The 16,239-nt window shown below is 32.3% G+C and overlaps 1 protein-coding gene across 2 annotated transcripts; it reads right to left on the bottom strand.

The window, feature by feature from the left end:
- Nucleotides 1–742: 742 nt before the first annotated feature.
- Nucleotides 743–6,573, bottom strand: LOC139489106 (uncharacterized). 2 transcript variants are annotated; one of them, XM_071275235.1, is made up of 2 exons: nucleotides 6,418–6,573; nucleotides 743–3,085 (listed from the first exon to the last, which is right to left on the bottom strand). In XM_071275235.1, the coding sequence occupies exons 1-2, from the start codon at nucleotides 6,423–6,425 to the stop codon at nucleotides 1,189–1,191; spliced, it is 1,905 nt and encodes a 634-aa protein (XP_071131336.1). In that variant the 5' UTR covers nucleotides 6,426–6,573; the 3' UTR covers nucleotides 743–1,188. The 2 variants fall into 2 exon arrangements, with proteins under 2 accessions (XP_071131336.1, XP_071131337.1); XM_071275236.1 differs by having other exon boundaries at nucleotides 6,353–6,462.
- Nucleotides 6,574–16,239: the final 9,666 nt, after the last annotated feature.

Below are 16,239 nucleotides of genomic sequence, written 5' to 3'. Positions count from 1 at the left end.
TATGTAGTAATTTTTTTACTTACTATATATATTCAAGAACAACGATATGACGCATCAATTTGTTCCGTTCAAAGAAAGACCACCCAATAAGAAACCGAGTCAATGGAATTAAGACATGTTACAGTAGCTGAATAAAGGAGGTACCCCTAGATGTAACTACCAATGGAATAAAGACATGTAGCTGAATAAAGGAGGTACCACTAGATGTAACTACCAATGGAATAAAAACATGTAGCTGAATAAAGGAGGAACATCTAGATGTAACTACCAATGGAATAAAGAAATGTAGCTGAATAAAGGAGGTACCCCTAGATGTAACTACCAATGGAATAAAGACATGTAGCTGAATAAAGGAGGTACCCCTAGATGTAACTACCAATGGAATAAAGACATGTAGCTGAATAAAGGAGGTACCACTAGATGTAACTACCAATGGAATATAAACATGTAGCTGAATAAAGGAGGTACATCTAGATGTAACTACCAATGGAATAAAGACATGTAGCTGAATAAAGGAGGTACCCTTAGATGTAACTACCAATGGAATAAAGACATGTTAGTAGCTGAATAAAGGAGGTCTCCTGGATGTAACTACCAATGGAATAAAACATGTAGCTGAATAAAGAAGGTAAATCTAGATGTAACTACGCAAGAGAGTACCACGTTTATGTGCATCAAACATTGGTTGGTATAAAAATGCTAAAGTTTTTGGATTAGGGAGAAAAACAAGTGAACATAAGAAGTTAATAAATTAAATATAATATCAGATAAGCAAGATCAATTATTTATACAAAACATCAAAGTACACATATAAAAGTATCAAATATTATTTTTAAAGAAATAATGGTATCTGATAAATGTCGACAAAAAATTAAATACGAAACGTAGGAAAATGCTGAACCAATACATTGCTTTAAGTAAGATAGTCATAGTATTGTATATACTCATGTTACAGATAAACAAGGGTGGGACCTACGGGGATATCGATGGAATCATACATGAATATAAAAATCTCATGATACTGAATCTACAGAAGCTTTAAATTTGTGAACTACGCGTCAGCATGAATTTACATTAGGTTATGTCGCGGCAATATGCTAAATTGTATAAAACAGTGTAACTATACTAACAATTGCAAATGTCGCGAAATGAACTGTTTTACGCAGTGACATGTATATTAATTAAATTTTAACAAGGCACTAACGACCCATCGAAGGTAGAGATGTCTAATATTAATGCATCAAGTTCGATTCCATATTTGTCAGTGTTTGCAGCCACAAGCTGCAGTTCATATTCCCCTTCATGGAGGAAGAGCGCACTATCTATTGTTTTACTTTCAATATCATTCCATCCTGTTCCATTTTTAGATTCTACAGCTGTCAATAAAGTTCCCATGGGCATAGACTGAATTTGTATAGAAATCTGATCAGCGAGTCCATCATTAGAAAATAAAATTGTTGTCATAGAAACTTTAACTCGACCAGTCACACATAACGCCCGTTTTATGATGTCTCCTTGTTTCATATAAACAGTTCTGTTAGATGATGCATTTGATCTATAACGAAGCCCCCGAGTATTGTTCAACGGAAACTGTTCAGCTTCCATTAAAACACGTTGATGTCTTAGACATTCTATTCCTTGCAATAAGTTGTTTTCAAAACTAAAAGTCAATGACATAAAATCTATGTCGATGCCGGAAGCATCAGAATTTTCAACTACCACACTCATAGCGTGTAGTCCTTTTGATAATTTGATTCTATTCTCTGGAAGATTTAATGTTGTTAAATTGTTCTTTTTAACACCATTGCTTGTAAAACCTGGCGGTAACGTTGGAATAGTAGTCGGACTATTTAAAGAAGATGTACCGGAAATTGATTCATCGGTTTGCTCGTCATGTGAATTCGGAATGGTACCAGTTGTTAAAGTAACTATTTTGGTTGCACCTGCATAAACAGATAACGTGTTAGATGTGCCAAAACCAGAATAAGCAATTTTATCAATACTCACATTAGTGTCTACACGCAGACAAACATTCTTTTGTAAGAATTCTCCATTTTTAAGATTTATTGCGTAGCCCTGCGACGCTTCCCGTAGACGCATTCTTTCGCCACCTTTAAAAGATTCTGCTTCTAACTGTTTCTTTGATACACATTTAAACGGGTCTTTATCAGGTAACAAGGTTTCGACGCTAAAAGTCATGTAATCCAACTCAACGCCAAAACTATCGGCTGAAACAACAGAAATCTCCACTTCATGAACGCCAGAATCAAGTCTTATTCCTTTTCCAATTATACCACTGGTTCTGAAATTGTTCCATGCGCGTCCATTACTAGAAACAGCCACAGTACTAAAAGAACCAATAATTTTGTCATCAATTTTGATAACTATAAAATCAGATTTACCGTCATTTGAATAAACCAATTCTTGGATATCAACAATTATTGCGGTATCAATGCATATTTTGTATTTTATTGTTTGACCTTGAAAAAGTAGAACAGTCCTAGAAGTTGAAGCACCAGACCGTCGCATGATTTTACTAACATCAAAGTCAGAAAAGTCTTCGATTTCTATATGAACTTGTTTTCGATTTGGCAGGCAGATCAGGTCTTGTGGTTTAGTGGTTTCGGGGCTTGAGAGTTCTAGATAATCGAGTTCAAATACAGCTTCCTCTGCTGTCTCGATCACAACAGTTAGAGTATAGCGGCCTTCGAACAGAAGTATAGGTTGATCGAGTGAATCGCTTGTAACAAATGAAAACGAATGGCTTGTTGTGGATGCGTTCAATGACCATGCTTGATGACCATCAATTATTACTTTAACATTTGTACTATTATCTGTGTTAGAATATCTTAAGCTGATAAACAATGTAATCGGATTTTTAATACATAGTTCGTATTGCAGGGCATCTTGGTTGGTCATTTGAAGTGTTTTTCCATTTGATGCTGACGATCGTTCTTTTATATCCATTGTTTTGGCCAATGTGAAGAGTTCTGCTTCGAGTTGTATCGTCGAAATTGATTTAACCAAGGTCAATAATAAAATTGCTACAACGTTCTTTTGGATCAACATGATGCTGTGTTTTACCCTGCAATGACATATATAATCAACAATTTATAACAAAATAAAAAAGTGGTCTACATTTATGTTACTGTCCAAAGTCAGAAACATCAAGATCGTGATAGTCTTATGTGTTTAGTTTTAGATCATTTTTTATGTTTCAGAGTTATTAAGTATGGCGTACATTTCCCATAACTAATATAATACATTACAAGGAAGGGGCCGGCTGAAGCCCAACTCCGGGTCCGGGATTTTCAAGCTGCGTTGACGACCCATCGGTGGCCTTAATTGGGCTGTTTTCAGCTCTTTGCTCGGGTTGTTGACTTGTTATACCGGTCAGCATAGGTATGCTTTTTTTTTGTTTAAGTCAGAAACTTTTTAAGCACAAATTCAGCAAATTTGGGAACAGATTTTAGTAAAATATGATAACCCTTCCACGTACATTTGTATCTCTTGAAGTTAAATGGTCGTTCCCTTTCAACAATACAACGAAATGTATAATTATATAGAGATACGTAGAAACGTTAGATTTCTTCACAAACAATATAAAATACACACACAAAAAAAAACCATTTAACTTTGATAGCAGACATTTTTGACATGCACAATATTTTCAAAGAACCACAGTGACGATCATAGTCGAAGATTGATATAATGTTACGCCTAGCCTTGTTCTATGTACAATACTTATGCATTAAAAAGATACCACGCCCTTTTTCACAGTTCAACACTTTGTGGTTGTTTTCGTAATCATCATTAATTTGTAAATAATTATCGTGGTAAGACAATCCTTTGTATTTACAACTACTTGTGAACCATTTGTGGACCTTAATTAATTGATGGTGAAAGTTACTACGTGTTATCCATGGACCTTCCTTTTTTCCCCAGCCCATGCAGAATTGTTCAAAGCGACCAAACATATTTTTATATTGGCTGTTTCCTTTTCTACGTGCACATGTAGGTCTGAACAAAACCTGATCTGAATAAGTCAGCAGACTGTCTAAGGAATAGTTTTCCTGACAGTTACTTAAGAAAGTTTAGAAACCGATCGTTCTTGTACATTGTATATATCAGATCAAATGTCAACATACATGTACTCTTAAAAGATAGTTCAAAAGTCAACCACTGATTGGGGCCCTATTTAGATACAGGCACATACATGTATGTGGCGGGGTTAAACTACATTCAAGACTGTGTTTTGATCGACCTCAATGTGTCTTTTCGGTTTATTGGGACAAATTTTGTTGACCGTCACAAAACTGCAATATGTAATTGTCATAATCTACCAGAATAAAAACATTGTGATGGCATGATGATACATACCATTTGATTTCATAATGCCTTTTAGTTGTAATGTTCATTGAATTTCTCTCGTAGGGTGAGAAAGGACTTTTAGTGTCAATGTATTCACTTTTCTATTCTTCAGATTCGCCCCGATAAGAAACCAGCCCCTTCGGTCCTCCCTCCGATGACAAACCCTAAGCCGTGACTTAATAGGTTGTAGATAGTTTGATTCAAAAGAGTTTGTTATGGTTTGAAATAAATGATATATATAAATGTATAACAGTATTGGTCCAATGAAAATTACCTGTTTATTTTAATATATTTCTTCCAAATGTCAAATTCCTTTACTATTAAAAAGTACATTATGAAAACTTTTTATTTTTGATTTGTGACATATTTCTTTACTCAACCCAGACGTCGAATCAATTTCGATACTTTTTGAAAATGATTTATAGTATATATGTTAACATAAGTGTCATGTTCATATATGTCTTTCTCCATTTAACAATTTGTCATTAAAATAAAAAAAAAAAATCCGGATACAACATTTCATAATTATAATTTAGTATGATCGTAAATCAAAAATTATATAATATACATCAAAAACTTTAACAGTTTATTTCAAATTTTATTCTATTAATTTCTATTTTTTCTATTCATGACTTTTTTTTTAAATTTAGGTCACAACTCCCAATGTTTTGCTCTCCATCCCAACGTTTAACGAATTAGGTATTGGCAATATAAGTCAATCATTGGTAACAGTCCTGACTTTTCGACTTTCTACACTACACTTCCACATAATCATACCGTCAAACTGTATAGATTTCCTATTTATTTAAATTTTCAATTGAAAATTATAATTTCATACTTATTTGTCACAAATAAAGTAAGGACTTTTTATGTAATAAAAAGAATACATATGCTAGATAAATTCTTCATAGATATGTATGCTGTGATTGTGATGAGACGATTAAAGCTGTTGATTTTTCTCATTGCCTACATTGATGTGAATTTCAGCAATAACCTGTACGGATCAGTTGTAGGTATTCCTATGGGCACAATTGCACTCCTTTGATAACAGCCTCGATTCTTTAAGAACCACTAACACGAAAACTATACTTTTAAAATAACTTTAATAAAGACAATATACAGTAGTTGTTCTTGTGTATATTTCGATATTTCAGGTTTTTTTTTCAGTGATTTTTCAGACTTTTACTCTAATACTTAAGATATGTACTTGATATTATAGTCTTAGAAAACATGGTTCCTTTATTAGTTGGTACTGGCTTTCAGAAGCTGCAAGTACTTTCGTTACTTTGACAACTTGTGTTTTTGTTGGCTCCGTGCCGATCTAATAGCTTGTCTTGTTTAATGTTGTGCTGTGACACCATTGATCAAAACTATGTTAAGGAAGGGTATATCAAAGGAGAGACTGGTCCCTAATAAGGCCTGTCACTATTCGAATCAATATTATGTTATATTTGTGTTGGGCGATTGCTGTCTCCTATGGGTTTTTTTTAATTCACGTTTTTTTAGTACGTTAGTTTTCTCATTCAGTCGTTTAATATGTCCGGATCTTTTTAGTTCATAGCTATATGTTAATTATGCGGCATAGGTTTTGCTCTATGTTGAAGGCAGTACGTTGATCGTTGATCTATGTTTGTGTCACTGGCAATATTGCCATATCTCCTTATTTTTTATATAGAACTCAGCTAGTAAATACGAAACTTATTGTTCGTATCTAGTTCTATAAATATAATGTCCATATCGTAAATGCTATTGAAACTGATTTTTTTATCGGAGTATTTTCTATTAAAATAAAGAACGCTCAATACAAAACGTTAGTTAAAAGCAAACGATATGAACCTACGATTGCTTATATATATCAGACTCATAGGACTAGGTCGGATATTTACCAATGAAGTTATAGCACTATAAGATCATACTTTTTCATATCATTAGTAGTAAATACAAATATACTTAATATAAGATTTGTTTAGATAAATCCTACCTTACAATGTCTCTCGTTATACTTTGTTTACTGGTAATAAATGACAATACTTATACACTTATTACCTGGTCATAACACTAGAAGATCAACCATTAATAAGTGGTTCCGTGTAATGATGCATCGATCAGAAACTAAATGTCAAATTAGAGTGCATTCGTCATTTCAATTCTTTAATTGTTTTACAGGATAAATCTTGTCATATTTTTTTTTCTCGCTTTTTGCTGTCACACCTATTACCGTGAATATAATACAACGTATATACAGAACGTTTAAAGATACCATTGAAGTGTTATTTTCTGAGGTGTGGTTATATTTTGTTTGTTTTTTGTAAATTAGTACATAAGTAATTTGTTAAAAAAAGTACATTCGAACAGTTATTTATTATCATATGTATTGTTTGAGATTCTTACAAGCTCGATTGTTAGATTTATAAATACGGCCGGATATGTTGTAGGATTGAAAATGAGGCATTGACCCAACAATGACTAACGGACGAGAATGTAAACTACAACTTACTATGGGTCAGCGTCGTACGGGATTTATTCAACAATGATCAACAGTTTAAAATTATACCGTACTACAAGCTAAAACGACCCGGCGTGACAATATGTGAAAGCTGATATTTATCTTAAAGTCATATGAAACGAGCGAGTTGTGAAAAATAGTGTTTATCCAATTCTTGAACCAATGCATGTATATATCATAAACTTAGTCCTCTGTGCACGATTTTATCATTTTTTACGCAAAGATATCGTATAATCGTCAATTTGTTTTCTCTCTGTCTATCATGATTTAACAAATATGGCTGCTCATTAAATGCCGTGTTTTGAAGCCGAAGTTTACCGATTGTCACCTTATAGTAAACATATAACAAAAAGCATGGGTATTGAGCACGTGTTTAACATGTACAAACAGAATGATACTTGTTTATTTTAATGACAGATCCATGCGTATTGCGATCACCGGATTTTTACAAGAAGGGTTACGCTCAGGTCACTATGCATGCATACGGAAAATATGTCGGCGAATAATTAAAAATAAGTAAACTTCTTCTAAATGTGGACAAATTAAAGAATTTTCCTCAGAAAAAAGAAAAAGTATATGTACATAAGTTGTATAATGAAAACTATCCATTTAGTTATAAAATACATATGCATATCTTTTTTTAATTTGAGGTTTCTTATGACTTTAAGGAAAGGACAGGTATCAATGTATTGCTCTTTATATACATGTTATATTAGATTAAGACTCATCAAATCTGAACAAAACACAAAAAAAACCTAAATGATGAACAGCACAATGTACATGAGCCGATTGGAGATAACTCCCATGTACTGAAAACTAGTTCAAATATACAAATAAGAAAATGTGGTATGATTACCAATGAGACAATTCTCCAAAATGACACAAAGAATTAACAATGAACCGATCTCCAATTGATGAGATTTCGTATATTAAGTCAACAAAGATGGAGCCTCCCTTCTATTGCTATAACGTTGACAGAAAGGATGTAGCATTAAGACCTACACTGTGTTCACATTAATTTCACTGTCGTAATTCGAAAAAGATTTTTCAAGAGAACATTATAATACATTTTCAATGGAATGTTCAAGCGCATTTTAAATAACATCACATGTAAAATTTATGTGGGCATGCACAAAATATTAAATAACGTATTATAAAACCACTTATGTTTTTAAAGAAAAACATCATATTCTTTCATTGATGATGTGGGAGTGCTTTATTACGTTAAATATTGTGGCTAATAGCTTTTTTTCCAAGAAATAGATATATCGTCAATTTAGTAGAAAATTTGTAAATCGTTTTCGGCTTAAAAATGAAAGATGAAATATTTAAAATGTCAGAGAAAGTAAGGATAAAAATTAATGAGGTTATTTCTTTTCAGAATATGGGTTGAATATGACCAAACTAAGTTAATGACCCTGAATTATACAATACATTCTATTACATATTTCATAGTTGAACTTGTCTGTAGGAATACATGTCATTTTATTATAATCTAACGGTTTATTCCTTGAATGCCAACATCTTTTGAACTACAGACTGTTTACCTGTTATATTATGTTGGCGTTCGAGGAATAGGTGCAAGTACATGTAGTTATCAAAACATAGGTGCATGCTTATCAAAACAAAATGAATCATACTTATCAAACAGGGGCAGAATCAATTTGCGCCAATTGCAGTTTTGAAAAGGTATTAACTGCGCCACTCTCTTTTATTTTAATGGTATTAATTGCGCCAATAAATGAAATGAAATTGCGCCACATTTACCTGTAAATATTTTTTACCTATATCATACCTGTTCATATTTTACCTATATCATACATGTTCTATATTTAACCTTTCCACTTAAGATTTAACTCATTAAATTTAAGAAAACTCACAAAAAAATAAGTTGTTTAGTAATAGAATATTTTTTCACGAGTCCAGATGTCTGATATACCATTCAAGAAAATTGAGTCAGGCATTTGTAAAGAAAACTGGAGAAATAAGGTCGTGTTGTGCTAGGTTATTCATAGATGAATCGTGTACTATTATTTTGAATGGATAATTGGATCATATTCATGAAACAAATGTCTGTTGCCGTCAAAATCAACAGTAAGAGACCTTTTTTCCCAGAAGTCGTTATTAAGTCATGTAGATTTCCCAAACCCGGATAAAGGAGGAGGGAAGTCAATCATTTAGTTGTTATATATCAATGAAAATAAATAAAATTGGCGCAAATTGGATCATTATTCTATTGGCGCAATTGATACCAATAGTTTTGAAAATTAGGTGGCGCAAAAGAAGTATTGGCGCAATTAAGTTGTGGCGCAAATGAGTTACTTTTTGGCGCAAAAAGATATTGCCCCTTATCAAACAGATAGGTATATTCCAGGTAGCTAATTTAAATTCGTGTTTCTGAAGTTGTAGAACATTATTTTTTGCTGTTTCTGTTTAATTATGATCTTCTCTTAAAACGAAACTTTTAAAATTGTTGCATCACAAAGTCAACATGTGCATATTGTCAAGAATTCCAGTTAGCACAAGTTCTACAATAAACACTTTGGATGTTGATGCTTTTTTTCGTGTTAGTTAAAAATGTTTTATTTTGTTCAGTTGTTTAGGATATTTTTCTTGGTTATATTTTTTATTGTAAGTGATTCTTTATATAATTTTCAGGTTAAAAGTTTGAATACTTATGAAATCATTTAAATAGTTATAAAAACACCTACTGTTCTTATATAAATATCTATTGAAATATTTTTGTTGGCGTTCAGGGAATAGGTACATTTGTGAAACATAGCAAAGAACTATTTTTTAAAGTGATTAAAAGTAAATTACGAATACTAGATGAACAGTTGTGGTTTACCAAACTTTGGAATGACAATTCGAATGTGAATGGAAACAAGTTGAGACTATAACGACGTTATAAGAAGGACCTTCAACCTGAACACTATGTTCTTAACGCAATGCCGCGCCACTTACGAAGTTATTTATGTAAACTTAGATGTGGAACTTTACCTCTGACTTCCGAGACGGGTCGTTATACAAAACCACCAATACCGTTACAAGAAAGAATTTGTCCATTTTGTAATAATGACGCTGTAGACGATGAGATACATTTTTTGATTAATTGTGAAATTCACAGTGACTTATGGTTTAATTTGTTTCACAGAGCTTTGGTCATGGATAAAAAAAATTGTACAAAGTCAGATTTTAATCAATTTGTATTTCTAATTCAGAATGCTGAATTACAATACGAGTTATCTATCTTGGTGCATAATATGATAAGAAGACGTCGCGCACTGAAAAGCAATCTACACTGTCCCTTGATTGTATATATATTTCCGTAAAAGTCAAAGTTACATTTTTTTGATTTTTTTTTTTGATTCATGATTGTATATTTCCGTAAAAGTCAAAGTTACATTATATTACTTTATTTTTTTAATTCATTTTATTCATGTTCTATTTATATACTATTTTACTGAGAGGTTTTTAATAAAACAACAAGATTACTTCATTTTATTCATCGCAATCTGTTTATATTTAATGAATGGCTTTTATTTATTTTGAATTTATTGAACCATAAAACTATTTTTTGACTCTTCACATTGAATAATCCGCGAAGCGGATTATGTAAAATGTGAAGAGTCAAAAATTAGTTTTATGGTTCAATAAAATCAAAATAAATTATTGCCATTCATTATAAATAAATTTCTATCAAACATAAGGCTCAAAGAACTTTTTATATTTTTTATATTAACAATAACAACGTACACACATGTTGGCGTATGAATATACAACGTCAGAGTGGGCGTGTCGCCATCAAAATTGACAACATTGAAAATAAAACTAATAATGTTAACCAATCAAAAGACAGTAAAAACACCAAATTTATTCATAACCTCTTTAAATATAATTCTTTTTATCACATATCATTTATTTATTTTTTACGTCACACTTAATTTTGTCATTTTTATTTTTAAAAGAAATATTTTTTAATTACTTATTTTAATTCATTTATGATGTGAAATATCCGGATAATTTTAAACATTTTTAACATTTTACTATGTTTTTTCAATTTGTATTTGTTAAATAGATATATATTTGTATATAGAGTGTCTCATAAGCCTATCTAGGCTGGGTATTTGTCTTATTTTATTATTGTGCAATGTATTTTATATAATCTGTATAAAAATCTGTAGACAAGTATGTGACACTTTAATAAAATAAGTTATTATTATTATAAAATGTTAGCATTCGTGAAGACACCATATCAAGTAATAATTATTGAATGAATGGATATAACTATCTCAAAACTGAAACTTCGTGTCGCTCTGAACGGCAGGATTTCCGAAAATAATCGATAATGTGATTTTTAAATCTCAGAGATTGAGGACACCACAGTTTTTTGCTGTTTTCAACTCAAATATCTAAAACTTGTCTAATGAACAAATGCTTATGAAGGATAAATGGAAAGTGCATACAGTAAAATGCTTCATAAGGTATTTTAAGACGGGGAAGCATATATTTTGGTTGCTGTGGACCCCATGTGATATTAATTTACAGCTACATAAGGAAATGAAAATACCAAATCAGCAATACGGAAGTAGTTTTCTATTCTTTTGATGTGTTTATTTATTGATTTTTGCCATTTGATAAGGGACTTTCCGTTTTGAATTTTCCTTGTAGTTCGGTATTTTTTATCAGACTAAAACATCCCCAGCTTCTTACGACTATCTCATAGATTAAACCATGCTGAAATTCTATGTGTTAAAAGAGGTATTTGAATGGTATACGTCAATGGAACAGCCACCGTAACACTAATAGCCGTTTTGAGTAACCTCTTTCTTTAATTTGTTTGTAAATATATGTATCTTATATAACATGAGAGTTGTGTTGCTTTGTTTTTGCTTATAGACTTGCTGCATGTTCATGTCATTTATTTTTAAAAAATGTGAAGTAAATTTGACATATGTCGAAGACAAATTGTCAACGCCATGCCAAGAAAAAATAGAAACACAACAGAAACACAAACAACAAAATAGAATGCTGAATTATACCATGGAAGTAATATTACTTCCATGATTATACTGATCAACACGAATCCTTAAAAAACCGGGTGTAATCTCAAGTGCTCCGTAAGGGAAAGCAGGTTTTGCTCTACATATGGCATTCGTCGAGTTGCTCGTGTAAGTAAATATTAGGTGATTAGTCTAATTCGGTGATGTCACATTCTTATCCATGCATGGGTAAAAGTCCAGTCGATTTGTGAGACAATTGTTCAGATTGTGGTAAAAGCATCACATTTTGCAGAGTTTTAGTTGAGTTTATAAGTAACATTTATAGCTATAGACCCAATTCAGAAAATCAAAATGGCTGCTTTGGGTGGCCATTTTGAAATGGTATAATGCATGACGTAACTAAACTCTGTAAAATATAGCCTGGTAATTAAAGGATTCTGGTTAAAAGATAGACCTGCGTTTAAAGAAAAATGAATGCAACTCTGTAGCTGTACGCACCTGAAAATTATCGGAATGATCATAAAAAAAACATTTTAAACACGGAGCACCAAATGATATAGAGATGAAATTTATTGACTATTAAGAAGCATTTTTGAAATACGTGTGACGTCACAGAACTCCAGAATAGTCCTCTGTTTCGATATGTTGGCAAACTAAGGTGCATTTCAAATAGACGCAAGCAAGCTTAAGTCTAGCAGGGGAAACAAAAGACCAAAAAATGGGACTTCCACAGTCTTAACTATATCTATATAATTGTATGAGATAAATTAATCAAATAGATGGCGTTATATCCTTACTCAATCTTTATTTTTCTATGCTGTGTTTTGTATCGTGTTGTTTTCTGTTGGTCTTTTTATTAAGACATTGTGTTGTCAGCTTACTTTCAACCTATGAGTTTGAATGTTCATTTGGTATTTTCGCCTCTCTGTTTAAATTTTTAAAGAAGTTAATACAAAAAAAAACCGAAAAGGACATATTCGTAAAAGGAACCATTTACCCGATCCCTTAAACACTAGGTTGCATAAGTATTGTATTTTAGTATTTGCAACAGATTTTTTTTACTGCGATATATAACATATAAATAAAGGCAACAGTAGTATACCGCTGTTCGAAATATATAAATCGATTGAGAAAAAAACAAATCCGGGTTACAAACTAAAACTGAGGGAACTACGACACAACAGAAACACAACATTAAAATGTAACACACACAGAAACGGACTATAATATAGCAATGGCCGTCATTTTCCTGGCCATATGTTTGGGGAACATGCAAATAATCAAGACTCTTCAAAATAATTTTAATTCTAAAACAAGACGCTGTCACAACGACAGCAAACCGGATTTATTAATATTTATTTGTGTCCTGGCAATATCACAAGAACCATTACTGATGAATGGTGAAAGTGAAAATCGTCAATATCAAATTTGACCTCCATTTTGTCATCAGTATCAACATATTAAAATTTGAAAAGCTTAGATTGAATGGTTCATGAGTAAATGCAACAACGTGAATGGAAACACCATTTTACAATCTTTCAAGAACCATATCGCCTGAACGGTAAAAGTCAAAATCGTCATTATTGAACTTGACCTCTATTTTGTCATCAGTAACAACATATAAAAATTTCAAAAGCTTTGGTTGAATGGTTCATGAGAAAATGCACGGACACGACTGGAAACACCATTTTTCAATCTTTCAAGAACCATAACTCCTGAACTGTAAAAGTCAAAATCGTCATTATTTAACTTGACCTCTATTTTGTCATCAGTTACAACATATTAAAATTTGGGAAGCTTTGGTAGAACAGTTCATGCGTAAATGCACGGACACAACTGGAATCTCCATTTTTCAATCTTTCAAGAACCATAACTCCTGAACAGTAAAAGTAAAAATCGTCGTTATTGAACTTGACCTCCATTTTGTCATCAGTAACAACATATTAAAATTTGGGAAGCTTTGGTAGAACAGTTCATGCGTAAATGCACGGACACGACTGAAAACTCCAATTTTCAATCTTTCAAGAACCATAACTCCTGAACGGTAAAAGTCAAAATCGCCATTATTGAACTTGACCTTCATTTAGTTGTCAGTAACAACATATTAAAATTTTAAAAGCTTTGGCTGAACGGTTCATGAGTTAATGCACGGACAACATTTGATTGCCGCCCGCCCGACCGCCCGGCCGCCCGACTGCCCGACTGCCCGACTGCCCGGCCGCCCGGCCGCCCGCCGTACATCCCCAAATCAATAACCGACATTTTTGTCACAAAAATCCGGTTAACCAGTACATTAATATCCATTATTGACCAAATCCAACTTGCAGGTTTTTATTCTGAAAACTGATGACATCTCAAGTGAACTTAATGACATATCTATATATTTGAGATAGCATTGGTAATTTATTACTGTTCCTTGGACAATCCAAGCGGCTTCCTGGTGGTGAAATTTGAAAACAAAAACCGGAAGATTTTGAACCTTCTGTGACACATTTTTTCCTTAATAATCATTCCGTTTACTGATAACAATTTCACTGTACTCTAAATTGTCTTACAGTTTTTATTTACGTTACGTCTGTTTATTTGTTTATTAAAATGAATACTTCAGACAGAAGAAGGAACGCCTTTCAATAGCCAGAATGACATCACAAGGAGTATAGTTTTGAGGAGAAACCTCGGGATTGGTTAGAATGAGGAAGCCGAAATTTGTATAAAAGAAGGCTACGGACAGTAATCAGAGTAAACATTTTCTAGTAGAAATTGTGAAACAACCAGGTAAGTACTCTCTTTTTGGCATCGTTTAAAATATAATAGAATTTGATATTTTTTAAATCAATTATAAACAATTTCTGTCTGAAGAATTAATCCATTTTTTTTCTTCAAATGTTGATTTTGAAATGGTTTCTTTTTTGAGTAAATTTAAAAAAAAAAATTTACATTGAATAAAAATCTTCTTCGATTGCGAGTTGAGGCTTACAAAATTAGTCATAACAGCAAGTGATTTAAAGATCTCAACCAGTAGGCGCATCGATTGCATACGATATTGTTTTCTTTTAAAGCATTATCATGATTATCAAGAGATGAAACTAAAATGTTGTAATCCGTAAAACAAAAACACAGACCGTTCTTTACGCACTCTTGTTTATAACAATATTATGGCCTTATTTTTTTTACGAAATAGCCAAGTTTTATTGCAATGCCTTTTATACTTTCAAATTGTTTTCCAAATTAAAAAAAAAAATACAAAAATGTAGCAGACAAAATCAAAACAATGTATAGAAAAACAAACGGTAATCATAATATGCATATATATACATGTATACATATATATCTCGGGTTTGGGTTGTGTTTTTTTCATTTTGTAACATATAAATGTCATTAAAAGAATTGAATGCTTCTTTTTGTATTTTTATGTTGTTGCAAAAGCGTTGATCATGCACATATTTCAAGTATAAAGCGCTTCGAGTTGTATGCTTCATACACAATATGCTTAGGCCGCAAAATTTTTTAAATATTGTTACTGTATAGGACGTGGCTATTCATTAAGAATTCATTTAGATAAAATTATAGGCTTACATTTCATTTCTTTATTTAATTTTAGTTCGAAAATAGTCCAAAAAAAAACAATATGGCATCAAGCGACGTCGATTTAATGGAAGCTCCTGTGAAGCACGTTACATCCGTGAATAAAGAAAAAGCAAAGTTTGGTGGTGCAGTATTTCTGCCCGACGGAAAACTTCTTGTTGCCGATAAAGATAATTGTCGTCTGTTATTATTTGAAGACGATTTCTTTTACCTACAAGAATTCAAACTTCCAGACAAGCCATTTGATATAACAATAGGTTCTGATCAGAAGATATATGTCACTATGTTAAAAAGTAAACTATTAAAGTGTGAAATTGATGGCGATGACTTAAAAATTCTTGAAACATACGATGCTCCTTCCGGATTCTACTCACTCGATACCTTCAATGATCAGCTTGTCACCTGCTGCAGTGGAGCATTCAAAATTTTAGACTCCAATGGAAAAGAAGTTCAGTCATTTAAAACTAATTGCGAACCCCCGATTGCAGTGTCGACCAAACAAAAAAGAGTTTACCACAAAACAGGTAACAATGAAGTTATTGGAAGAAAGTTGTCAGATGGTAACGAAGTGTTCAATTTTAAAGATGATACTTTGCACAGCGTGTCATGCGTAGCTCTTGATTGCCAAGACAACGTGTATGCTACCGGATACAATTCCAAAAATCTCGTTCAAATTTCAAAGAATCGTCGAAAGCACAGAGTTCTTATTGAAAAATTTAACAAAGTCACGAAGCCAGCAGGTATATTGTTTCATCATTCAAAGAACTTGTTTGT

The sequence above is a fragment of the Mytilus edulis genome, chromosome 9 (genome assembly GCF_963676685.1).
Source record: "Mytilus edulis chromosome 9, xbMytEdul2.2, whole genome shotgun sequence".
NCBI classification, from domain to species: domain Eukaryota; kingdom Metazoa; phylum Mollusca; class Bivalvia; order Mytilida; family Mytilidae; genus Mytilus; species Mytilus edulis.
The sequence above is the reverse complement of the archived record's forward strand: the minus strand, read 5'-3'. Positions and strand labels throughout refer to the sequence as shown.